Source organism: Dufourea novaeangliae, unplaced genomic scaffold, assembly GCF_001272555.1.
Source record: "Dufourea novaeangliae isolate 0120121106 unplaced genomic scaffold, ASM127255v1 scaffold16, whole genome shotgun sequence".
Classification (NCBI taxonomy): Eukaryota; Metazoa; Arthropoda; class Insecta; order Hymenoptera; family Halictidae; genus Dufourea; species Dufourea novaeangliae.
In genome coordinates, this window is record NW_015373891.1 from 2,486,967 (window position 1) to 2,514,840 (window position 27,874).

The following is a 27,874-nucleotide window of genomic DNA, read 5'->3' on the forward strand; positions in this document are numbered from 1 at the left end:
CGAGTTTGCACGGCAACGTAAACTCGGGCGCGCGCGGGGCAGGTGGGCCACTGCACGTGCGCGACCGCGACCACCACCAGCAGCAGCAGAAATCCGGCGAAATTCGATCGATTCCGACGAAACGGAGGAACGGTTCGACGTAGGGTAAACCAACCAGTGAATGACCGAATTGTTGAATATCTGGACGTTTAAGATTAATACTTAAATGTATTTATTTATGAGAACAAAACAGTTGTTGAAATCGCAAATACATTTTTTTTTGAAATTTTTATAAAAATAGTTACTTATCTTTATCGTAATTTTGTTAAAATTATTTATGGAGTGTAAGACGTGTAAATCTTAGGAAATGACTGCATTTCTGAAGTATTTTTAACAAGAATTGTACTTACTAATGTTTGCTTAACTCTTTGCAGTCGGAATTTCTAATTTTCCATACATTTTGACCCTTCTGAGGGGACAGTCGAGTGCAAAGGGTTAATATGTTAAACTAAAAGTGTGGGATATTAAAAATGCAGCAACGCTTCGTTTATAACCGTTTAATTATTTTTAAATTTATAATTTACTATTGCTTGCCTAATGGTCATTCACTGGTATGCAGTCAATTACTGATTCATCTATAACAGTGTATCTGCCCAGCATAACGGTTCAAAAAGTTAAAAAGTTATGTCCTACTTTTGCAGTTATTACCACAGAATTTCTAAGGAAACTTGACCCATGGAAAATATGTCATGAGTTCAATTTTCTTTCATACTCTTCAAGTTCGTTACCATCGAAAATTCAAAATCTCAATTCACACTAGTCTGGCGTTTACGTATACTGAGATGAGGTGTCGCGTTTCTAAGGTAAAACTTTGAAAAAAGTTACTTTTCACTAAAAGCAAAAAAGCACCACTATGCTGAATTACTAAAAAACTTTATTTGGGACCACTGTGCGGTGCCTTGTTCGTTCGTTCTCGGGGTTCGGTGGAGCAGGGCCGTTCCTGGCGGGGGTGCAAAAGCTGCCCCCGCGGCCAAACTCAGGGGCGGCCGCAGATCGTTAATTATATATAAAACTTGGACTAGTAAGAATAATAATCAAAAGTTTTCCGATGCTTATGAACATTTTAGACCGAAAGAGTTTAATCAAATTACTTGCATATGTAATCTTCGTAAAAGTACTCGTATACTAGAAAGAACTATCTTTATGGATAGCCTAAAATAGCATATGACATTGAGCCATAATTAGTTTATCACCCATAACATCACTATTACAAACATTATGTTAGTTTTGTACTTATATGTGGAACAAAATGTTTATTTTAAATAAAAGCATTTATTCTTTAAAGATCTTAATGAAGTGAAATTTCATTAAAATAAAAAGTATTTTTTACTTTTTATTTTCATAAAATGGAACAAAGATCCTTTAAAAAGTGAATGGTTCTATTTAAAATGAATATTTTATTATTCTTATTATGTACATAAAAGTAAGCACTGCATATCAAATTCTTAATTGAATAATATTAAATTAATATGGGCGGCGATACTGTTTTTGCACCTGGGCGGCCAACAACCCAGGAACGGTCCTGAGGTGGAGGGTGGACGTTTGCATCGTCCTAGAATCGAACCGCCATCGTCGTGCTAAGAAACCGGAGTGGTCTCTTGACCCCGATTATATCGCTGGGCTGCGTTTTCTTCGCGCGGATCGAAACCCGACCTTGGCTTCGAGACCGATGCGCCCCTCGGGTTCGAGCCCTCCCGTTCGCCTTCGTTCCCCCCGTCAACGGCTAGGCAAGGCTTTTGCAACGCGTCCACACGATCATCGGACCGAGCCACCCCCTCCCCATCCCTCCGTATCGAAAGAACAGATATAGGATGCAAGGTGCTTGAGATCACGAACCCTTCTTACCGTCGAGAAAATGTGTCAGGCGAAAGATGCACCGCCACGATCGAAATCTGTACTTGGGAAAGGGGTAAAGACACTTGGAAAATTAATAATGGGAATGATGATCCCTATGTAGATGATGATCATTATGTAGATAAAAAGTTTCGAATAACGAATAGAAGATATAAAGAAAAAGTATTTCGTCATTTTTAATTGTTTAAACGTAGAAATTTCCATTTTTACATTTGCCGAACAATTATTTAATCTCATTAACCGTTTAAATTTTCAATTTTCGTATATTTCACGTGATATAAATTAAGCAGATATTACCTAGAATATAACGTTCGGAGTACTACAAACAATAACCAGAGTGATACACGCTCGACAAGTATGACATACTGTCAGGCCAGGGATTAAATTGACGTCTAGCAAACTATGCAAATATTTTTTGGGCCACCAGTGAACACCGAGTGCTCCCGTATTTCGTGCGTTTTAATTAATCGATATACACGTGAAACACCGACATACTGATCCCGTCAAAAGTGAAATTACCATCGGAATACCTCGACCACCGGCGCACAAGTTCCGAAAGGCGCCCCGTTTAATTAAGAACAAACGTCCGGTACACGCGCGAATTCGTTAAACCAATCAATCTCGCGGGGCGTTGCGTGAAATCGCAATTATCCTCTGCTCGGCCAACGCGAGTCATCCCATCCACCCCTGTCGTCGTCGTCCCCCTATTCATTTCTGTCCCGCTCGTATCTCTCGCTAACGACGATGCAGAGAGAGGAAGCTAGGCGCGGCACCCTTTAAAGTCCGTGTATCGATTCCTATCTGGCCGTTACACCGAAACGTTTCCGCGCCGGATCGCCTCGAAATTTAATTGGACATCGGATCACCGATGAAAAGCGGATACCTGACGGGGGCCCTTTGCGCCGTCCAACCCCCCTCCCCCATCCCTCCACGGCCAAACGAGTCGATCCCTAACGTTCGATAACACGCCCATCCCTCATCCCCTCTGTGCTCTCGGCCTTTGTCGTTTTCCATCCATTTCTAGCTTTGCTGTTTTTTTTTTCTACCCCGTTTTTTTGTTTGTTTTGCGCTCCCCATTCACGGGGATCAATGATAGAAGGCAATCATCATGGCGACGAGAGAAGTGTATCATCGTGCAATTCTGTTTTTCACAGGGAATAATCCATTACTGTAAAGCCTCGGTGAGTGTGCGAAGGCTCATGGGAACTTGCGTGGAGAGGTCCCCAGGTGTATCGCTGACTTTTTAACGAGATTTAGGCACAGTTATAGAGCCTGGAATTCTACAGTCAGTGATATTTGTTTCTGGTGAGATTAGTTTAGGAGATATTTAATGTTCAAGTTATAGAGTATATACAAGGGGTTTCCAAACTGGTGGTACGACTAAAAAGGATGTGATTTTACGTACAAAAATAAACCTGAAATGTAAAATGATACTTTGGTTTTGAGATAATCGAATGTGAAAATTTGATAGATGCGCGTGCAATTGAATAGAACTTGCAGTAGTGCTGGAGCCTTCGAACACTCATTGAGGATTTACTGTATGGCGCGGAACTAACAGAAGTGGCGATCGTATGCAGAATCTGGCCGAATAATATGTAAAAGCGGGCACAACGTGACTCTTTAAAAAATATTAAGAAACAAATACAGAATAAAATTTTGTCATTCTCGGCTTAGTTTTCGAGAAAATCGAATTTAAATATTAATCTGAAACGCGTGTATATCGCCATGGTAGTAAATACAAACGAAAAGCAATGACCAGACGCCCTAGCCATCTAGGTATCCAGTAGATACTCCAGAAGCATTTCTCCCTACAAGATTATTGTCAATATTTGACAATAATCGCGAGGAGTCTGTAAATGCTATGTAAATGAATGATTCCAACGAATTCGTACAGTCGGAACGGGTTAATTTTTAAAAATGTACGACAAACGGAGAAGATCCATCGAAAGGGTTTGGAGGGAACACGCGTGTATAATTTCTGCTAAATCGACTAATACAAGCTCAGTGGAGGAAGATCCACTGACTTCGTTACGTGTAATTTCATTAAAGTTGCAAACAGCCGGTTTCCCGGAAAAAGGAAGTAATTCGCAGGTAACTCAACAACAACGTTGCGGGTATCGTCGTCGCTGCGTAATGAAAATTTTTGTCGTAATTGCTAGATCGAGGCATAACGAACTATCGTAACGTTTTCGAGGGGAGGAACGCGTGCAACTGTGTCTTTGTCGAGCGAGAGACACGATCCTATCTGTGGAACTAGAATTATTGCTGAATCTGTTAGCGTTCTTTTTTTATTTAAAGAACTTCTTATTTATCTTTTTATTTATTTATTTAGTAATTTAACCGGTATAAACCCAGTATACATACATAAAAATTAATGAAAATAAGATTAGAAACTGTTACATCAATATATTATACAGTATGAAATTAGTCGCAATAGGAAATTTTTAATAAAATATTAACTAAGATTAAACAGTTCTTAGTGCTCTAGGGATGCCTTAAAGTATTCAATTGTTGGCTGATTTCAGGATTCGATAAATTGGATCACCTGAACCATATTTACATAAACATCTGCAGTCTAGTTATTTTTCGTGATCGTTTCGAAAATAGTGTGCCCACTTACTGTCGATTTGAAGGTGCACAAACGTCCAAAATTTCCGAAATTCTCCACCAGGTGGTGATAATAAAAAAGAAATTCAAATTCGTCTCAGTGACCTTTCTACTCGGAATTACCTAATTTCCTAGACATTTTCCCCTTCAAAGGCAACAATCGAGTGCAAAAGATAAAATAACTGCTGCGGTGGTTGTTAAAGTTGTAAACGTGGTTTGATACCCAGGTTTTGTTTATCAGTATATACCTATACGTTTACAGGAAACGGGATTCTCGATCGTTCGCGCGAAAACTTCTGAAACAGCCGCAACTTTACCGTCCGTTGCCGGCGAACCTTGCGAATTCACTGAATAAGTGATATATTGTATGCTTCTATGGCAAGTGGAGTGGGGTGGAGGGATGTCGATCGATCGTGATTTTGTAACAAATTACGCGTTGGTAACGAGTCGTTGCGGCTATACCCACGATTTCCCTGTGTCTCACTATTCGGTAAGTCAAGCGAAACGAGAATTCGTTGGACAAGTGAACACGTTACAGAAATTTCATGGAATGAAATGGGGTGATTGGTAGATATCGACAATCCGTGAAATGAATAAAGAGATTAAAGTATATAGAACCGAGTATGCGGAAGAGATTGGGGATTATGTAATAGTCAAATTTAGAGAGGACGGTAATAGCACCTGTAGGACCAAATTGGAAGTTTGTGGATTATACAACACCGTAGAGAGAACCATCCACGGTTCCACCCCCATAGTGTATCGTTTTAGAATTGTATATTTAGTTATTTATTTATTACATATGTAACAGGAGTAAATCGATATACGAGGTGGACTATGAAAGAGTACCATCTTGAATATCGCTAGAACGATGGGATTGAGAGAACTTTTTCCTGAACAACTACTATTCGAATAATTCTTCTCTTATTTCTACAGTTAGGGTGGTGATTTGTTTAGTCTATTTTGTACTCAATATTAATAACATAAAGTACCAAGAATAGGAGGTGCCATAATTATTCGATTTAAATAAACTATATAATTAATTATTTTCATAAGATTGCAAAGTTTTTGCTACGTCGTAAATTACGCCGACATACAGAATCATTTTTAGGTTCCTAGTTTGACATTTCTTTTGAAAATCTTTAGTTATCACATTAATAGGGCTCATTTGCTAGATTCGCTTAATTGTAAGATCCGTCCTGATCTTCATTACTCTTGTTTCTTAAATAAATAAATAAGTAACTATCCGTTTATTCCGCTAATACGAAAATAAGAGCATCAAGTCAATGAAAATTCACAAAAGAGTGAAATTTCAACAAAAATAACGCAGCGAATTCGAAATGCTTTCCATCTTCGATCCGTTAATCGCGTGACGTCTACTATTATGGATTTCAACTACTACCTTCTATTATCACCATTGTAATGCTTAAATGCTTACATAATCAACACTCTAACTCGAAAATAATCGTGTTACGGATAATCGAATCGCCGACAACAATCGGTTGTAGTAAGTTGACGTAGCAGTTCATTCTAACAGAATTACAAATATTAATCACGAAAAATTAGCCATAGCACGGGAACCAATGACTAGAAGAATTCGACGTGAACGCTGTGTGTAATTTCAAGTAGTCACAGCAGATATGCTAGCTCACTTACTAGGGACAACGACGAAGTTTGCAGCGACAATGGTTATTTTTTTGTTTTGTTTCGAAGTATTGTTAACAGCAGAACTACCAGCGTTGAATGTATGTTAAATTAAATGGTATAGTATGTTAATGTGCATAATGTATAATACGATATAACATAATATAGTATAATCAACTAAAAGTCAACGTGAATTCAACGTCAAAAGTCTTTTTATACTTTCGGTAATTGTAAAACAAGAAATTTGGAATCAATCATTTTGACGAGTTTGGTAGTCCTAGAGTTAAGCAAAGCAATTTGATACATAAGTATTCTGTATACGAGATCCGATATCAATTTCAAATACTGAAATACATTATTCTTCCACAACCAACAATTTCGTCTTTGTATACAGATACTATTTGTAACCCCTTGACCCTCTGGACGAGACACAAATACATTCTTTCTCCAATTCTGGATCAATAGGCACACCCTATTTCCCCCAATACAATTAATAGTACGAGCTAATCCAATGCTGTGAGCACACTCAAATTGTCAACATCTGTTAATAATAGACATCTATTATTAACGTGCTTTTAATACTTGTTCCCTATAATATTATCGTCCGTAAGAAAAATAAATCAGAAATGGCCATTAGTACCACGTTTCCTCTCGTTTTTCTTATGCCCACCCTATCAGCGCTAGACCAGCTATCGTTTACAAGACCACAACCAGAGTTGACCGGAAAATATAGCACGTCAAAGAGCATTCATTTGTAAACATGTACATCTATTATTCATAGACTACATAAATGGACATTAATTCATAAATTATAAAATAAAATACTGGCGTATTCCTTCAGTGAATGGTTTTATCAAAAGCCAATCCCGTTAGCTCGTTTCACTCTTTTATCCCTTCGCTGATTGTTCTCAGAGTAATATCGAGACAATTCACTTTGCGATCGGTGCGTTTCGCCTAAAATACACAGTGGACAAAGAAACAATTGTAAGGCTGACATCTCTCGTACAAAGTTCTTTGAAAGGAATAAAAAATATACAATTTCAGAAGAAAACTCGTTACAATAATACGTGACTAATAAAAAAATTTTCAGCGCGCAATTTAAAAACGGCAAAACACTTCTTTTTAGACTTCTCAGACGGAAACGGGTATGAAATCGGAAAATTCGAACGATCTCGGGGAAAACTTCGTGGGACTGCGCTCTTAACTTTTGATCGTAGTTTTACGAAACGACACTTTCCTACGGTCGTTTCCCAGGGATGTCGCCCCGAAAAGAAATTTCCCCGAACGATCCGTACGATTGTGGAGCCGATCGTTGCCTCGAGGAGTATACTTCCGAAGACGAAGGTAACGAAGACAAGTTATAAAATCTTTGCCTGAAAATTCTGAAGTGGAACGATCCACGTAAATTTTCCGAGACTACTTTCACGGAAATATTAACCCTTTGTACTTCACTGGGCGCTGCTACAGCGACATATATCGTCGTAAAATGTACAGCATCAGGACAAATGAATTCAGACCCAGACGTTTTTGTCTGTTGTTACGGTGATGTAACAAAAAGCTCTGCCCTGCTGGGCGGTTTTAGTCCGACGTTAAGCGTCCATACAATTACACGGAAATACCTACATATTACAGAATATGCAATTAGTTTTTTCTTTTATATATTTAGCTGGACAAATGTATTCGCACGTTTCATTTATGAGCATACATTGTAGTATGAAACACGAGTTTCACGAGAATATAATATTATGTCAGTATTTTATCCATTCCAGGATGGCACGAGACGAAAAACAAATTATTTTATAATTTTTAGCGCACTTCGAAATCGATCCACATTTTTTTAACAAATTTTTATATTCCGTACTTTTTAGTGTAGGAAGTAATACTAGTGGGCCAATGAGACAGCGTAAGATGGTTTCGAAAAAATCACAGGGAATTACTTTGGACTCTTCCGAAGGACATGATTTGTGAATGAAAACAATAGTTTAATTTTTTGCAAACCGAACTGCCGTGAGAATATTCTCTACAAGATGCAAAAGGTTTCATCTCGACTGATCCATTCGTTGCAGAGTACAGTAAATTCTCGATAAGTGTTCAAAGGCTCCTCGGCACTGAACACTAAATATTTCATAAACTATTGGCAATATACAGCTGAAACAAATACAAGGTGTAACAAAAATGTTGGAGGATTCAGAAATGGAAGACTCGTGTGGTGATTTGAAACAAGTTTTTCCTTAGCAAAAATTTTATCCGAGTCTTTATTGACGAGATATTAACGAAAACCCCCGACCAATCATAGCGCGAGTTTGCCGACCGAGCTCCCGCAGTAGCGTTGGCTACGCGCTGCGATTGGTATCCAACGCTACTGCGAAAGCTCGGCCGGCAGACTCGCGCTCTCATTGGTCGGGGTTTTTCGTTAATATCTCGTTAACGAAGCCTCGGATGAAATTTTTGCAAAGGAAAAAGTTGTTTCAAATCACCTCACGAGTCTCCCATTTCCGAATCCTCCAACATTTTTGTTACACCCTTTATAAATAACCTCTATTACTGTCCTAACCTCATTAAAAAATCAGCGTTACACCTAGGGACTTCTGCTTGTCAGTGAACCATCCAACACTCATCGAGGATTTATTGTAATCACGAGGCACACAAAAAAAAAAGAAAAATGCATACACATCGAATTGATACACCTGCTCCTTTTCAGTCAAAAGGAGTCTCGGCTTGCAAAAGGGTCAAAAAAGTTCACTTCCATCCCCAAAGAGGACGAAGTAGGGATAGCAGAGTTCGATGGTCGATCAGCCCTCCGTTTCATAAGGATCAGGACCAAGCACAGGATACGGACAAGGTCGCGGTCGCCTGGACGTAATGTCGCACGTAATCGAAATTGCACTTCCGTTACGCAGCTGAAAATTATCCGGCGCGGCTCGGCCGCCGCGGCGAATGACAGAGGGCTTCAATCAACGAACGAAGAATGATACACACGGCCACGGTACTAACCCCTCTGTTACGCACGCCCACATCCCGTCCCCGCCGCGAGACATCCCCGCGGCGAACGGACGCGTTATAAAAACCTCTGGACACGCGACAACGCGGCATTACCGTGTCCGCGAAAGTGTCAGTCGCAAACCAAGTGAGAATCCCGCCAAACAAAAAAAAAAAAAGGAAAATCCACTACGATGGATACCAAACACTGTCTGCTATTCCTCGGCCTGGTGTGCGTGCAGGCAGCGCTCGTTAGTGCCGTGGTAAGCTTCGCCAAAGGCCGTGTTGGAAAATACGGGGTGGTCCGTTATGGACCAGGGGAAATACGGGGTGGTCCGTTTATGGACGGTATAGGGGAGACGTTCCAATTATTGCCACATTAAGAGGGAATACCACTGTGACGGAAAATAAGCATTCTTTAAACAGTTTCTTTTTTAGGAATAATTTACAGTATATAAAATTTCTATCATCTACGTTTTAGTACAATGTCTGGAGGGATTTATGTTACGTTTTTATTAAGTAAAGTTAATAAAGTGGCAGTATTAGGTACACTGGAATTAACTGGGAGATTTACCCTATGAAGTGTTGCCTCATGTGCATTTCCGCTCATAGGTATTTAGACACTTATCCAAATATGCAGTACAGTAAATCCTCGATTAGTATTTGAAGGCTCTGTTGGGAGTCTAAAGTAAATATTTTTCTAGAGGCTATTCTATCCGATGGAGAACGTTTATTCTAGGTATGAAGAAGTAAGAGTGGCTTGTAATATATGTATATTTTTATGAAACATCTTATGAGCGGTAGTGTCTCAATAATAAGATATATACATAATACGTAATAATAAAAATAAACACACTTTCTATTCGTTAGGTGTAGGTAAAGGTAATGGCGGTCGCATTTAATTTGGTACCGTGGTTTTGTCTGATTTAATCGATGGGGAATTCAACTTTCGCCACATGAATGGCGAAAGGATACTGAAAGTGAGGGGATACTATTTCGAGGTGATGCTGTAGCAATTTGGTACAATAAAATTAATATGTATAGGAAAACTGGTATCGACTTAAATGCGACCGCCATTACCTTTACCTACACATAATAAATAAAAAGTATGTTTATCTTTATTATTACGTATTATATTATTATTAAACACTACTGCTCATAAAATATTTCGTAAAAATATATATTTCAAGCCACTCTTATTTCTTCATACCTAGCATAAGCATTCTCAATCGACTAGAAGATCCCCTAAAAAAAACATTTATTTTAAACTCCCAATTTCGTAACGCCTAGTATCATTTACAGTAAACCCTCGATGAGTGTTTGAATACTCCTGAACATTAAATATTTCACAAACTAATGACCATATGCGTCCGAAACAAATAACATTGACTTCAGAATTCCAAGCTCCATCACTTTCCTAAACCTCTTTAAAAAGTCAGCGTTAAACCTGAGGCTCTCTCCTTGTCAGTCGAGCACTCATCGAGGATTTACTGTACCGGCTGCCTGGTATCTGAAGCTACGAAACGAACGATGGAATTACAATACACTGTGACGTAACACCGGTTAGCAAGATTTTCCAATCAATTTGCTCGCCGATACTGAGAGGAGCCCGAGAGAGCCCTCGCCCGGAAATAATAAACGAGTGTGTACGGGAATGATCGGGCGACCGGCTAATCGATATCCCGGGGCAAGTGGATATTCGAGATTAGAGGGAAAACCCTAATTGGAGCGTGTACAGTTTCGCGGTGTGTAATCGCGACGGCACACGGGTACCTGGACTCGTTACTCGGGCACTCTTTTCGCCAGATTTTATTTTCCTTTCTCTCTTTCTCCGGTGAGAATGTTTACTTGTTACACGGCGAGCGTGACAGAACGCAAGGCAGCAGCGTGTATCGATCGAAATTCAAATGGGCACGCGGGGAAACATGGACCGTTACGTAAACCCGTACCCGGAAACGCAGACTCTCTTTGCGGCCCAGTCCAGTAGTCCCCAGTTCGATTTTTATTTTCGACTGTTTCAATCAAGTGTTGGGCAAAATGTAATCTAATTACAAAATGTAAATCACAATTACAATGTAATTGCAAGACAAGTACAATTACGTTGTAACTAATTGTAATAATAATATTTATTTCCATGGGACAAAGCCCATTAATTTACAATAAAATTGCATTACATAGGTGTCATGTCTGCAAATATATATGTGTTACGATTTAATTTGAGTATTTACTTGAGTACTGATGGATATTCTAGTAATGGACGTGTAATGGAGTAGTACAGGTGTAGTATGGTGAACGGGTCTTTGAAATCTTTAATATTTATACTAAAATATTTATACAAATAATCTTTAATATTTATACTAAATATTCATACAAATAATTATACTAAATTTACAATAAAAATTACAATGTAATTGTAATTGTCCCGCAATTACATTGTAATTTAGATTTTGTAATTAGATTACATTTTGCCCAACTCTGGTTTCAATTTGCTCCGATTACTCTCTCGGTGGATTTCGATTACCTGATCGATAAAACGCGCCGACGATGACTTCGTTGACCGATCGAACTCAACGCGATCGCTTCGTGAATTATGAGTCGTGGGAGACCATTCGGGTACACAGAAGAATTGATCGAAAAGTTCCCGGTATATTTATTTATTTCTACAAATATTTATTTATTCATTGATATTGATTTGGTCTTCTTCGAAGTAAATTCCCATCGAGTATAACACATTTGTGCAACCGTTTTTTTTTCCAGTTCTTTGAACACTTCTGAAACGCACTTTTCATTGTAGGCGTCAGCTCGTTCGGCGATTTTGCTTTAAATTAGCATGTATTTTTTTATGAATAGGTATAATCCTATAAATATGGATACAGCGACACAAACAAATATTCATACACTGGTGACATTTACTATCGATTAATAATACTGTTTTCAATCTTCAGTTCACAACTATTTGGACCACGAATTTTATGCATTCATAGCATATACCATCGTCTGGAATTTAGTATAGTAAAAAGTTTCGGACTGTTTATTCAGATTTTCTTTATATTTCAAATTTACTAAAATCCCTAGTACGATAAATAAAGTTTTCTCCAGTTTTGAGGAATTAATCCATAAAATTCTATATTTGCGTACAAATCTATCAGACTCTGTCAATGACAGGAACCTAAATTATTACAGAATAATCGCAAAAAAATAATTTTCAATTTACTAGTATACTACACACCATTGTCAAATGATAATTAGAATCACCGATGTATCAATACGTTTTTGTCTCACTGTAGATATAATCCTATAAAGGATACCTTTAAGCGGGGACTACTGTACTCAATTGGAGACTGGAACTCTAGTATCCCCCGCTTTAACGGAACACATTGCCCACCAGGTTCTCTAATTTTGGTCATGCTAATCGACGTTGAAACGAATGACACGCGATTCCAGCCAGTATACACCGCGAAATCGATTTCCCTAATCGGCGATGTGTTGTGGACGATAAGATAAAGGAAGCTCCAACATACAATCGAAAAAAAAAAAAAAATAGAGAGGAACAGTCTCGATAATCCGTCATCGTAGCAGAACTGTGAGGATTCGGTTCTGAAATGAGTAGTTTAAGTGTGAGGATAGAGTTTAGGGAGACGAAGAGTTTCACTGAAAAATGATTCCTTCGCAAAAACAATATCCAGCCAAGACTATTAACCGGTTCGATTCTCACGTTAGCCGGACTGGGTGCCGCCAGAGATAATCGAAATGGTGCAAGAGGACAAGGCACGGTGCATGGGTGAACACGGTACACAGGAAGGTTAGTAGAACCATTCACTTTCTATAAATCTCTGTAAAGTAGAATTCCGAAATTAAAATTTCGTTATGGCACGACAGATTTTCGTCCCTTGTTAAAGAATGAATTTTTCATTACGTACAATTTTATTTACGATTAATGTTGTCGAGACCCGTGTTTTTAGGACGTAGCTAAATCTACAAACTCACCTGCAACTATGAAAAATTAAACCTCTTGACACCTTTCTGACAGGTTGCCTATTAATAGGCCTGCTTAATTTCGGAACTTAATCGATACAAGAAAACTGTTCATGAATCTTTCAATTAGGATTTAAAAAGAGATTCTTGTATTATACTATTAGTGCTCATACAGTGTTTTATGATTGTAATATGCTACTGTCATTCAACTGTTTATTAATGATATTATAGGGATGTAAGGCGGGTATATGAAATATTAGGTATAGATACTCGATAATTTTGAAGATATAAACAATGAAAGTTACGAACCTTTAAGATATACTATATGTAGATATAAGTAAAAGTTATTGAAGTTGCGTTGATAAAGTAATTAGTAATTACCTTCCAAACATCCTGACACTTCGGTAACTTCGACTTATATTCATAGTACATCCTAAAAGTACGTAACTCTAATTGTTTATATTTTTAAAATTATCGAATGTCTACATCTAATATTTCACCTATATAAAGTATATCACAAATATACACGAAACTCCGTTAAAATCGAAGTGGGACAGTTGGGGTCTTTCTATTGTAAGAAACCAATACATAAATAGCCACCGGCAAATAATACGTTATAACAAAAGTATAGTAACCTAAAATTACGCCGCTTGTTTTTCAAAGTTTGACTTATAAAATAGTTGAGCTAATATTTGCACGGACCATAAGCTGTACGTTCGAAATGTACGCGGTACTTCGTAATCGGTGGCCATTTTCATACCTGTAATCGGTCACGGAAGTGTTTTCAGATCATGTTTTATTACACAAAACTATAAAGAGACCATAGCCCCAGTTGTCGACATCGATTCAACTTCGTGCGAGTAATTCAAATCATGGACAGAGTCGCAACACCGTCGACGGCATTTGAATACGGATGACCGCTCGGTTCTGCCCCAAACATGACCAGTGAAAATCAAACTTCTCCAATTTGCCCACATGATCAGTGAAAAACAATATCATTTCCCCCACACGATCAATGAAAAATAATTTCTCCAATTCCACCCATACGATCAATAAAAAATAATTTCTCCAATTTCCCCCATACGATTAATGAAAAACAATTTCTCCAATTTCCCTCATAGGATCAATGAAAAACAATTTCCGCCACACGATCAGTGAAAAACAATTTCTCCAATTTCCTTCACACGATCAATGAAAAACAATTTCTCCAGTTTCCCCCATACGATCAATAAAAAATAATTTCTCCAATTTCCCCCACACGATCAGTGAAAAACAACTTCTCTGATTTTTCCCTCCCCAAAATAATAATGTTAACTCGGGATTCAGCGCAGATCCAAGAAGTGAGCGCCGGGAATCTGATAAACGACAAGTCGATCACGTGTTACATGTACTGCCTTATGGAGGCGTTCAGTTTGGTAAGCTTGTTCTCCGAGCGAGAAACGCGATGCTGTGTACCCTCATGAGTAAACTTGGCTTCCGTTAGGGGAGGAAACGGCGTAAGGGAGAGGCCTTCTACCACTTGGTCTCGGAAGTTACTGAAATTTCTACGAAATTAACATTTAATTTAACATTTATTTCGGTACTTGATATAAATTTACCAAGTGGTAGGAGGCCCTTCCCATACGCTGCTTCCTCCCCTAACAGAAGCCAAGTTTGCTCGTCGGTGTACAAAGTCATATGGAAACGTAATCGCTCCGGTTTAGGTCGACGAGGATGCTAACTTAGAGACCGAGATGCTGTTGGGTATTCTTCCGGAGAATCTGCAGGCCACGGCTGCCGACATTATGGGAAAATGCACCCCAACAAGTACGTCTGCTATTTTTTGTAAAAAAAAAAATTTTTTCTTCTAAAAAAACTATCGCTAATATCGAAATTCCCAACTGTATTTGTTTGTGTCACCTTTGAACGTCAAAATGTTCAGATTGAAAATAAAGAAAACAAGAGATGCAACTACAGACTCCTCTCGATTATTGTCCGGCTTGTTCTACACGATTATTGTCCAGACGTTGTTCTGACCACTGGAGGGGTGTGGCCGTGGAACCTGTCAAGTACATACTTTGTTGCCAAGGCTCAGGCTCAGGGGTCTGAAGCATTGCTCCCTATACGATTATTGTCCCGCCGCGGATCCTAGTTCGAGACGATAATCGAGAGGAGTCTGTAGAACACCAATCCCAAGGTCTTCTCAATGCCCACCGATGGGAACCTATGGTGTAAACTGTAAACGAACCACCACGTCTCCTAATATTTTTTTCATTCTAACACGGACTGATTTTACAGGCGGCAGCGACAACTGCGAAAAAATATTCAATCTGGCTAAGTGTGTCCAAGCAGCTGTGCCAGAGGTGAGTAATTTTCAAAAGACTTATCGCTTCTCACGTTCATCGACTCAAAAGCTCTTGTATTTGCTGGGATTGATCTTTTCGCTACTGTTGGATTGGGACCCTCAGACACTGCGAAGAAGATTTAGAAAACTAGGGATGTCATAGATTTGATCTTTAACCCTTAATTACAGAGGAATCGTCTCAGAGTTTAAATTATTTCACTAGCACAGCCTGGTGAAAATATTTTGAATCTGTAAACGTTTGAGTACCTTCAGTAAGTGGCAAACTATTTCTATAATCGTAACGAAAAATAACGTCCAGTTGGTTATTAAAAAGTGCAACGATGTAAGTTTGCAGTTAAGGGTTAAGGACACTAATCGAAAGATCCATAAATCACTGGTTCGTGTCGCCATTTGTCAGATCCCTTTTTCTCCTATGTTCCTCTTTAAGTAAAACTGATTGTAGGCAATTGTTAAACATCATGTGCTATTAATTTCTCCCATCGAATTCAGTTCCAGCTTACCAAATATTAGCTCCTGGTTCTCCCGTACGTTTCCATCTCGCGCGATGGAAAATACGAATATTCTGGTTCGTTTTTAACCACGTATAGACGGTTTCTTACCCCTGCTAAGAGTGAACTCTGGGTATAACACACCGCTGAACGCTTGTACACAAAGGGTGACTATAGTCACATATCAAAACTTAGCTCGATGTTAAAACATTGATTACGTCTATCAACCGTTCTCTTCGTCGTTGCGTTCCGATTTAATCGAGCGTCGTATTTTTCCTTGAGATGACCTGATAAATTTCTTTTAAAAATAAAAGTAGAACAACTCAAGCGATTCTAAGTAGAAAAAGAAGTTGAGTTTCAAAAATTGCTTCATATAAAAAATCGATCAAACGCACTTCTACGACGTGCGTGAATTAATCGAAAATAGGGGGAAAAGGTGTATCCTCCTGAATTCGTCGTGTCCGTCACGAACGATAATAAACATGCACTCGAGTACAACTAACATCTACGCTTGTTGCACATAGAAGCAGTCGCGAAAGGAACTTGTGCGGGCGTGAAGCTGTGCAGAACGTTCTCGCAAAAACAACGGTGATAAACTGTATTGTAAATTATAAAACAGTATACAGGGTGTAATAAAAATGTTGGAAGACCATGAAATGGGAGACTCGTGAGATGATTTGAAACAACTTTTTCCTTAGCAAGAATGTTATCCGAGGCTTTGTTAACGAGATATTAACGAAAAACCCCGACCAATCAGAGCGCGAGTCTGCCGGCCGAGTTCCCGCGGTAACGTTGGCTACGCGCTGCGATTGGTAATCAACGTTACCGCGGGAACTCGGCCGCCAGACTCGCGCTCTGATTGGCCACGGTTTTTCGTTAATATCTCGTTAACGAAGCCTCGGATAACATTTTTGCTAAGGAACAAGTTGTTTCAAATCATCTCACGAGTCTCCCATTTCCGGGTCCTCCAACATTTTTGTTACACCCTGTATATATTCCTTGCAGCTGTGGTTCATCATCTAAACCGAGACGAGAGTTCGTACACGGGACGGCGAGACGGAATTCTACATACGATCGAGCAACGTGAAATCAAGAAACGGGACGAGAAACGATCCCCCAACGAAGAAAAGCAACACAACAGGAAATCGCGTCAACGTGTGAAACGAAAACCATTCGATTCCCGTACAGGTACACAACCTAGTTCACCTAGCATAACGATCAACTCTCCGCTCGTTTCTGAGTGCGGGTCTGTAAACAACCGAACGAACAAATATACGTTTTATTGTAAAAAAAAAAAAACAATACAATATCAACGAATTAAATAAAAGACGGAGGAGATAGAACGAAACGGGGTTTCCTTTCGTGGAGGGAAAATGTCCAACGTTCAGGAGGCGTCGAGTAATCGGTAAATCGCGGATGTTTATTCTAATTCGTATTTCCGTTAACCCGTTAACTGCATTTCTCCATTACAATAGACGCCTACTTTATCAATTCAGTGACAATATCTGGAACATTTCTTGACGATCGGCGGTATACTTTAAATAAGATCCAAGCATTAGAAAAACGTTCTTACTAAGACGATTAGTTCGTTATTTATCATGAACAAATACATCGTTCGTTGAAAAGAAATATTTACGAAGAAAAATTGTATTAACTACTGATTTTCAATTTTATGAGAGAACAATTATTGTACAACATACCAAAAACAATGCAGTAAACGGGTTTAATCACAAAAAAGTAACTCGAATCGAAACGGTATCTGCTTCATTAATGGGACTACTCGTACAGAACTGCAACGTATACGTGAATTTAAATTGTATTAACATCGACGCTCCAAGTGATCAACGAAAATCGGATCGAAAATCCACCCCAGAGATTAACCGCGCGCACGTCCTAGTTTATTTGGGAAAACGGGTAAGTAATAAAGCGTATACGAGCTCGTGTTACGTAATCCGATTCGTCCAGCGCGGATTCGCGGGACCATTGATACTGTAATTTCCGTGACAATCTAATTCGCGAGTGTACCTCTCCCCCTTCACGTCTAAAACGGTTTCATGGTGAAATTACATGTTTACGTGGCTTCCTACGACTAACCCGGCTTCCTAGATCGCGAAAATGACACGCAAGAAATCCTGCACGCGGCCATTAAGTGGTATCCTTAGAGGCGATTGGAGATAATTTTTTATAATGATATATTGACGCTCGTTGACCGTTACGCAATATCGTTCGGATGCCTGTTGTCGGGCGATTCGGGCTCTCTCTCTCTCTATCTCAGTTGCCTCGAATTCGAAACGGGGAAGTCCCTCCCGGGTCGAGCGTCGCCAGGCATTCCTCCGAATCCCCGTTCGATGCTGCTAAAGACGGCCGTTTACTATTTACAGTGTTGCTTAAAAATATTTCAAGGCCGCGTGCGGACGCGGTTATACAATCGTTTCGGCCGTCTTAGACGAAAATTGCGTTTTCAATAGTAAACGGTCGCGAGTTGTGGATAACCGCCTTGAGCTTCTTGATTGGTAGCGATCGCGGTCATCGAACCGACGCGACACGAAATTAAAATGGCCGCAAGAGGGCGCAGTTATACAAGGATTTCTGCCCTCTTCGACGGAAGTTGCATTTTCACCGACAGACAATCGCGAATTGTTGGAAACTGCCCTAAGCTTCCCGATTGGCGCCGATCCGCAATCATCGAACCGACACGACACGAAATAAAAATTGCATCAAGATAGCGCGGTTATACGATCGTTTCAGTAGTCTTCGACGAAAGTTGCGTTTTCATGAATAAATGGTCGCGAATTGTGAAAAACCACCCTAAGCTTTTTGATTGGTGCCGATGATGGCTGTCGAACAGGACACGATACAAGGAACGAAATTAAAATGACTACTAGGGAAGCTCAAGGTAATTTTAAAACGATCCAGGATATCCAAGGATTCGAGACGATTGCATATTGGTCTAGAATAAAAATTCAGGAAAACTCGAATGGAGGAAAAGCAAATTTCTCATATTCCAAAAAAAAAACTTGCATCAACTTATTATTGTAATAATATAAATTCAATTTGTCTTGATATACCATGTTTCGAAAAGAATGCCTTTTTGAAAATTTAATACTGTTAGGGAACGATGACGTCATTGGCGAGCATCCCTTAAATTGATAATAATTGAAGTGCTTCTACTTCAATGAAATTAAAAGTTTCAAAATTGTTCATTCCTCGATCTAAATAAACGAACGAATTCTGTTGAATTTTAATTCTGGACCACTGCGCGTTCTAGACTTTGACCCGAGTTCGCGTGTTACCGTTTCGAATTCAAATTGACTACTCGTCGCACTCGAACGTGTCTACAGTGATAGCAAAAAAAAGAGAGAAGGACGATGAAACTCGAAACTAACCGGGGTTCGACGAGGGTTCGATTCACATTTTCCATTCGGAAAGTTTCGACGTGGATGTCGAGAGGTGTCTCGTTGACACCTGGATGCAACTTCTCTCACACTAAGAACTACGCCTACGCAAACGTGTCATGCGTGATCGTGCAGAAACATCGCAGAGAAGAAAAACGGAACTAGGAGGGGGAAAATTGTGGAGTTTTGCGGGACTGGGTACGACGTCGGGACGATTTTCGAACGTTATACAGTTGGTAAACGCGGGGTACAGTGAATCATCGATGAGTGTTCGAAGGCTTCTGAGTATTCAGACATCATCCCCACCACGGGAGGAAGTTTCCTGTGGAACTAATTAAGTGCCCGGTGGTGGGGATAACGTCCGAACACTCAGTGACGAGGAGCCTGCAGACACTCATCGATGATTTACTGTGGTTTGTAAAGCTACTGCGTATAGTCGATGGAAAGGATTCAGTGTAGTCGTATAGTGAACCTTTGACATAAGTGTCCTAGTCATCTCGCAGGAGTATGTGTATTAGCACATGTTAACACTTCAAAGGTGAGTCTGATTAATTGATGATAATTAGTTTGCTAGTAGATAAAACAAAAACTTCAATTAGTATTTACAGTGTTGAAGCTTCCACCCTCTGTTTAACCCTCGTACTATGTTCAGATCGTTGTGAACGAAGAGAGTTAACTGTTACACTTCTGAGTATGTCACGAATTTTCATATACATTTAAGAGTTTATCGATAAAGTAACACATTATTGGTCTTTGAATTGGAACATGAAGAGCTAAGCATTTTCAGCGAATACAATAAGAACTTCTAAAAGTCTTCACTGATCAAAGATAAGAAAACTGGGTTTTATAATAACATTATAATATCAATTATTATACATAACTGTGGGAAAAATGGCACTAAACGCTTTAAAAATAAAAAAAATATTTTTCGAATCATTTACATGTCATCTAATATAGGAAAATGCAAAAAGAAATATTCGTGAGTCTAACTGGGAATGAAAGGGTTAAGTTTCCGTTCAATTATTTCGACCTAACGCCCGAAATACGATCATTCTACCTTCCAATCGATCCTACGACCACACTCTGTATCCCTTTCATCGACAATATTTCGCGCGTTCACGGTAAATATTCCTACATCAATCTCACGACATTTCATCGATCGTTTCACGATCACAGGCCGGGCAGACAAACAAGGCTGCCAGGATTCGGCCTCGAGCACTCGAGAAATCGAAAGGAGTAGCCGCGCGGAGAGGAAAATCTTGAAACGTCTATTTTTACGCGGCCGACTGGAAATAGTCGGGTGTTTTAATGAAAGGAGGCACGCGATCGGCGAGGCCCGTACGTTGCCTCCAGTCGTGAGTCACGCTTCGAACGCGACCCCGCAACAAGTTGAGAGATCCCCCATAATGTCCCCGTAATTGATCGCGCCGACACACCGGGGGCGTAATCTCAATATCGTTCAGCGCGCGGCGAAACGCGCTTCCCAACGCGGCGGGAGGTGACCGTTCCAGCGAATGTCAACGCGGAATTTTCGGAGAATCACTCGGAGAATCGTTGCACACGATCCTGTGGAGAGATACATACCGGTATCAAGAGACAATTTGCGATAAATAAGTCGATCGAAGGTGCGTGAACGCAGCAGTGGCGTCTAGTGTTGGGATCGAGAGATCGATATACTTGTTCCATTCAAAAGTACCGGACCATATAATTTCTTTTGGTATATTGTTCACTGAATAATTCAGATAACATTGTTGTTGAAAAATTTTTGGGTTCGTACAGTGATAAATCGAATTTAATTTAAAGATGCGTTAAAACGTAGCGGACCTTGTCAGTTTTTGGAATACTGTATACTCAATAATTGAGGTAATATTATTGTTGAAAACATTTTTCGTTCGTACAGTGATAAATCGAATTTAATGTACAGGTGCGTTAAAACGTAGTGGACCTTGTCTGTTTTTGGAATACTGTACACTGAATAATTGAGATGATATTGGTGTTGAAAAATTTCTGGGTTCGTACAGTGGTAAATCGAATTTAATGTAAAGTGCGTTAAAACGTAGTGGACTATATCATTTTTTTCCTTTTGGAATACACTTTACGGAACATTTGGAATGACATTACGATCGAAAAATATTAGATTTCACACAGTAATGCTAAAATTGAATTTAATATACTTATTGCGTTCAAAAGTAGCGAACCGTGTAATTTTTTGGAATATAGTTTACCGAAACACTTGGCATGGCATTATTGTCGAAAAATTTTGGTCTTCGTACAGTAATGCTGGATTCGAATTGAATATACAGGCGCGTTCAAAAGTACCGTACTATAAAACACTTTTTTTGTATCGGGTTGGCAGCAAAGTAAAGTCGAATTTCAGCAGCTCCTAACTAAGAAATACTTTAGCAATACTTCTAAACAGTATATTAATGCTACTTGGGGTACCGCTTCTATGCCCTTCTTTTCCCTTCGTTTACACTCGTCCCAACTATAGACACATTCCGCCATAACAAGCCCTAACCACGCCAATATTTAAATCATACAGCTGCTTTCTACAGAATCTATGGTCCCAAGAACTCAAACAGCATCTGTCCTTCGAATCATTCATCAACACGTTGACGCCCATTGTCGCATATCACATTCGACCTAAGGCCATTACAGGCGAAAAATCGGGCGCCAAAGTGTCAGAAATCGGTTCACTTTCGAACGGATTGCATTCGATCCCATCCCTAGACGGTGTTCTCACGGTCGTGACGAAGGAACGAGGAGCAAGGTGGGAGTGGCAAAAAAAAAAAAAAAACTGTGCAACTAAAAAGAACGAAGGTAGAACAGCTATTACACAGCGACTAGACTCGCTTCAGATGGGGGTCCAGTACCTTGAGGTCGATCGAGTGGATAGCAGCGGTGTTCGGCGATGCGTGCTCTTTCGCGTCTGTCCCGCAATTCGCGTTGTTGTTTACGTTCGGCAGCGAGCCGCCCGCCCTGAACTGATTCCCCAGGTTAATGTGCAGGTGTTTCCCGCTGGACTGCGGTGGACTGGCGCCGGCACTCTTCACGGACAGCGGGGTCTCCAGTACCCCGGACGATCCCGTGGGACTGGCGCCCACCGAGCTGCTAGCCGAGGCGACCTAAGCAGGTCCATCGGGTACATATGGCCGTCGGCCTTATCTCGAACCTCCGCCCATCTACACACCACCATTATCTCGTCCTTACACCCAACATATTACGCGATGTCACTTGCCCATAGACATATACAATAGACTGCGCGGTCTTATGGTAAGGATGAAGCGAGACCGAAGGGCAGAAGCAGCGTTGGGAGTGACTGCTCTCTTCTTCGGACATCGAGAGGGAGGGGAGAAAGCGGCTGGAGGGCGATGAGGAGAAGGGATGCTGCACGCATGTAATGTCTCCACTACAGACGTAGGAGAATCCCCCACCAACAGCCCCGTTAGAAAGAGAGGAAAGTTACTCTAGCTATTGTCCTCTCTTTCTAGTGCCGACTTCATCCCTACTATAAGACCGCGCAGTCTATTATATACAGTAGACTCTAACTTTAATGCCACTGAAAATATTGCCGCATGAGTCACTTCCCCTTCACTCGTACTTTCGCGCACACACATTCGCTCTCCCACCATGTTACGCACGCCGGCGCACCAGCACGATCAAGCTTTTGCGCAGGCGCTGAGACCGACGCCATGGCGACAGAACTTAGCATGGAGGGTCCTCTAAATTCATTGCCATTTTACTCTCCTACAGCCCCGAAAGTGGCATTAAAGTTAGAGTCTACTGTATGTCTATGCGCTTGCCACGCGTGATAAAAACGAACCGAATCTGGGGAGTACCCACTGGTCAGTATACAGAATGTCCCAAAATAGCTTCGGCTCCCGGAAATGAGGGGTTCCTGAGATGATTTGGAACAACTTTTTCTTTAGGAAGAATGTTATCCGAGGCTTTGTTAACGAGATATTAACGAAAAACCCCAACCAATCAGAGCGCGAGTCTGCCGGCCGAGGTAGGAAGTCTGCGATTGGTGGCCAACGTAGTTTCCAAGCTATCAATCGCAGCGCCCAGCCAACGCTACCGCTGAAGCTCGACCGGAATACTCGCGCGCTGATTGGTCGGGGTTTCTCATTAATATTTCGGTAACGAAGCCTCGGATAACATTCTTGCTAAGGAAAAAGTTGTTTCAAATCATCTCACGAGTGTCCTATTTCCGGGTCGAGTAACATTTTTGTTACACCCTATATATACAGATCAGTGGATGTATCGTCTGTATAGTGCCTCCACGAGCTATAGTGACTTTGCCAAAACAGTAGGGATTCGGATTCTTCACATCTTTAAGTGCTTCGATGGCAAGTCAGGTGCCCAGGAACAACTAACATATTTTGCGAGTAGTGGTTGTTGGAGCATTAATGCATAGACATCAATTTGGGATTAGTTTTTCCCTTTTAATGTAATTAAAGAAGTTCTTATAGCGTACTAATTTCAGATTTAAAATACTTCTGGCCTTTTTATTCTTGATGAAAGCTTACGAAAACGTAAATTTCTTTCAAATATTCCAGTCTTTTCGTTTTATTCCTTGAAACCCCATAGTTGAAAGTACGACCCTGAGTGCGGTGGGACACAATGGGCCCTCGATAATCGAGTACTAATAGTTTAAGGGTCGGCCACGTTTATGGTTAACGCTATATCTTTGAAGCAGCTATATCACATAGCACACCAACTAGGAGGGTCACATTTGAAGTCACTATAACTCGAAGATGCACTATACTCCAGCGCTGGGCAGCGTAGGAACCCATCATACATCTTCTTCCCCTTCTAATCTTTCTTTCGTTCCATGTGCCTTCATAGACAAAGGAGCTCAGACTCTTGTCTCTGTTAGTCCATGATAACGACGGACGGAGTTTAACTTCCAGGAGTCAATTTTGCCCAGCGCTGGCCTGTACTCGGACCAGAGATCAATTACCAGAGGTTCGATCCTCCACGAGGAACCTCGACACGACTGGTAAATGGAAATGAGCGGATTTCTGGGACATGGAATAATATGGTTGTCCTTTCGGCAGTATCTCGTCGGTAATCTTCGTGGTTTACGGTCCTTTTGATTTGAATTTGAATTGTACCTGGGGTACAATTGAATATTTTATCGTGGTTTCGGAATTTGAGGGTGAACTTTTTCTAGCCAGGAATGACCAATTTGTGGAGAATTTTAATGAAATTGTGGTCTGTGTACAGGGAGATCCTGTGTATTGGTGGTACGAAGGACACGAGAGTGATTCTTCGGGAGAAGATACGTCTATAAATTTGTTCATATGAGGATGCATATTTGGAGAAATTGTCTTTGAAAATTTATCTGTCACGTGTATGTGTATTGGTGGTACGAAGGACACGAGAGTGATTCTTCGGGAGAAAATACGTCTACAAATTTGTTCATATGAGGATGCATATTTGGAGAAATTGTCTTTGAAAATTTATCTGTCACGTGTATAATCTTTTCTGTGATGGACACATTTATTATCCAAAGAGGGACTTTTGGATAACGGCCAGAAGATAATTATAAAAGGAAAATGTTTCTCTTTGAATCAGTAAACACGTATTTAAGCAGCTGGTTTCACTCGAATTAATTGCTTATAAAATTTAGATGAAGCTATTACATACGAATAAAATTATACCCAACTCTGATTCATGCTTATGTAAGTAGAAATGGTGAGTAATGAACAGACACAATAACCAAGAAGACATTATTGAGTATCCACAAGTTTATAGGTAAGATTTTGTACAAAATCAAAATACTATTTGCCACAATTTTAATTCTCTTTCAAGAAGAATCATTTCCTCGTCGGTTGTACCACCAATAACGGACCACCCTGTACACTAAATAGCAGCTACTGCACTTTCGAGATTGAAAGTACGAGAACCATTCAAAACTCATTCAACTATTCATTTCCGTCTACGCTTCTGAAATATAAAAACATTTTCAAAGAATCTAGAACGCGATCAATAATACACAAACTCTGAAAGGTTGCAGCGATGTTAACCTCTTCAGGGAAGAATTTATTAAGATCGCAAGGAGAAAATAATTTTTTCATCAAATCTTTGTAGAATAATATTTTCCTGTTTCTTTGAGGGTCCATTCGACTTTATGTGATGTATAATGACGTCAAACTTCTCGAATTTTTATATTACCCACTAATAAGCGTGTTTTCATATTTTTTGTGTATCAAATGTTCATTATTTCTTCTATTTTAAAAATCTATAAAATATAATTTTATAAAGCAAAAAATAATGAACAGTTGACATACAAAAATACGCTTGTTAATTTGTACGACAAAAAATTGTAGAAGTTTGACGTCGTTATATATCACACAAAGTAGAATGGACTCAATTAAATATCAGACCTAGTTCCATACTTTTGTTCGGTATTGTATGTATTCCAATATCCCTCAAGAGGTTAAAGAAACAAATACACGATTGGGTCAAAAAAGACTCACAAACCGTGTGCCAGGATTTATAATAAATTCGCAAGAGGTTGAACCATAAGGCACGGTTTACACATTTAAATAATTTGCGCAAACTGACCGGGTGAACCACGAATCATGATCGGTAGAGATTACTATTATTATTAACAGTCCGATCGAAAATGTTTTTATCAGGTATAACATGGTTTCAAGAGAGCTTTAACGCAATTATAGCAAATATTTTGTCAATTTTATTAATTTATTATTATTTTATATAATAATTAATATAATACATATAATTAAAAAATTAAGGTAAAAGTTATGCTATGATACTTACCGAATTCGTCTTGAAATCCCCTAATAGATAGGCGTAAAAAAATGATAGGTCTATTTGCAAAAAATTAAAGGTAACCTTGAAAAATCATGAAAAAAAAAGAGTTGACAAAAAATTTGCTATAATCACGTTAAAGCTCTCTTGAAACCATGCTATACCTGATAAAAACATTTTCATCACGATCGCGATTCGTGGTTCACCCTGTATATATAAATATTATGTATACCTACATATGTAAAATAACTATACGAGGTAGACTGAACGTGTAATGCCGAAGTCAGTCTGCGAAAAATCATATAAACGTGTAACCGGGCTAATACGCGAACATCTGCGAACAGTGAAATTTTCGTGTCACGAATATCCTCTTTCCCATCTCGCGTACTCTCCAATGGGACAGGAAACAATTTCCTGCTCCACCGCCAATAAACCTTGCGCAATTCCAGAACTCCCATATGCAAGTGCCCGAAAATAGGATATAATCTACAAGAAAGTTTCCGTCTCCTCGGATAACCGTGCTAATTGTTCCGGGGGAACCACGGGAAACCAGCTGCGCGGCGAACTTCCCGAAGCCGGAAATCGATAATAATCGGAAGCTCGAACAATCATCGGTTACGCTTCCGAACCGTGGTGAATCCCCCTCGCGAACATGAACCACGGTTAAAGGGAGGGCCGCGGTGCTCTCTTTCGTTCGTTCCTCGGTTCACGATCGTTAAGGTACGTGTTCACGTGACACTAAAGGTACCTTTTCAAGTGACGATAAAGGTACGTTTTCAAGTGACAATAAAGGTGCGTTTTCACGTGACAGTAACAGTTATAGTTTTGTCGTGACACTGTATGATAATGGAAACGTTTGGAATAGTTTCCATGGGCTATAGAAGTGGTAACATTTAAGGTGCGTTTCCACGTGACAGTAAATCGTGATTTCCACCGTGATGACACTAAATCGTATGACTTTTGTTATGAGAAACTAGATGTCGCGTCGTCGTGACCGTGGTTTACATTGTCATACTGTGTCACGACAACGGAAGTCATGACTTTCGCTGTCACGTGAAAACGTACCTTTAGCGTCATCCCCGTAAAAGTCACGATTTACTGTCACGTGGACACGTACCTTAACGATCGTGACTTTTACGGTCATGACTAGATTGTGGATGCCTATGCAAATCTACAGTTTTGGACACTAACATTGAAATAAAAATTGCATAAAAATTTTCCTTTCTATGCTTTGGATGTTAATATGTTAATAATAACGCCTGCATCATACTAAATTTTACTGGAATCTTTATTTCGCTACGTTTTGCAGGTCAAGGGACGGTATAAATCACACAAACATCCGCAATCTATAAATGACCGTAAAAGTCACGATTTAGGGTACGTCTTCACGTGCCAGTAAATCGTGACTTCGGCGATGACTGGACTGCGGATTTTATGCATTTATCGCGTACACGATTGTCTCAAATTCAGTACAGTTAAGCTTTTTATAAAGTTTACCGAGGTTTTTTATTTTTTGTTGACTCTTCTAGAAACCTTAATAGGACAACCAAATTTCCATTGCATATTAATCTTTATAAATTACATTACAAAAATTCATATTTGCATTAATATCCACACTCTAGTGATACTGATAGTGAGACTAGATGTCACGTTATCGTAACATTACACTGCCATACAGTGTCAAGATACCAAAACCATGACTACTGTCACATGAAGACGTGCATTTAAAATCCCACACACGGGTTAGGCGTTTTGTGCCACAACCTCGGCAT

General features: G+C 39.8%; 2 protein-coding genes across 2 annotated transcripts in view; one reads left to right on the forward strand and one right to left on the reverse strand.

The window, feature by feature from the left end:
• Positions 1-27,874, reverse strand: part of LOC107187752 (CREB-regulated transcription coactivator 1) — a 105,979-nt gene that overhangs the window by 69,146 nt on the left and 8,959 nt on the right. Inside the window, exon 2 of the mRNA XM_015575921.1 lies at positions 22,196-22,447. Within this exon, the coding sequence (XP_015431407.1) occupies positions 22,196-22,447 (252 nt within the window). The remainder of the gene's footprint in view (positions 1-22,195; positions 22,448-27,874) is intronic.
• LOC107189094 (general odorant-binding protein 69a-like) lies at positions 9,247-17,226 on the forward strand. Its single transcript, XM_015577531.1, has 6 exons — positions 9,247-9,383; positions 12,841-12,922; positions 14,422-14,510; positions 14,799-14,901; positions 15,373-15,437; positions 16,933-17,226. Exons 1-6 carry the CDS (start codon positions 9,315-9,317, stop codon positions 16,948-16,950), a joined length of 426 nt encoding a protein of 141 aa, XP_015433017.1. The 5' UTR covers positions 9,247-9,314; the 3' UTR covers positions 16,951-17,226.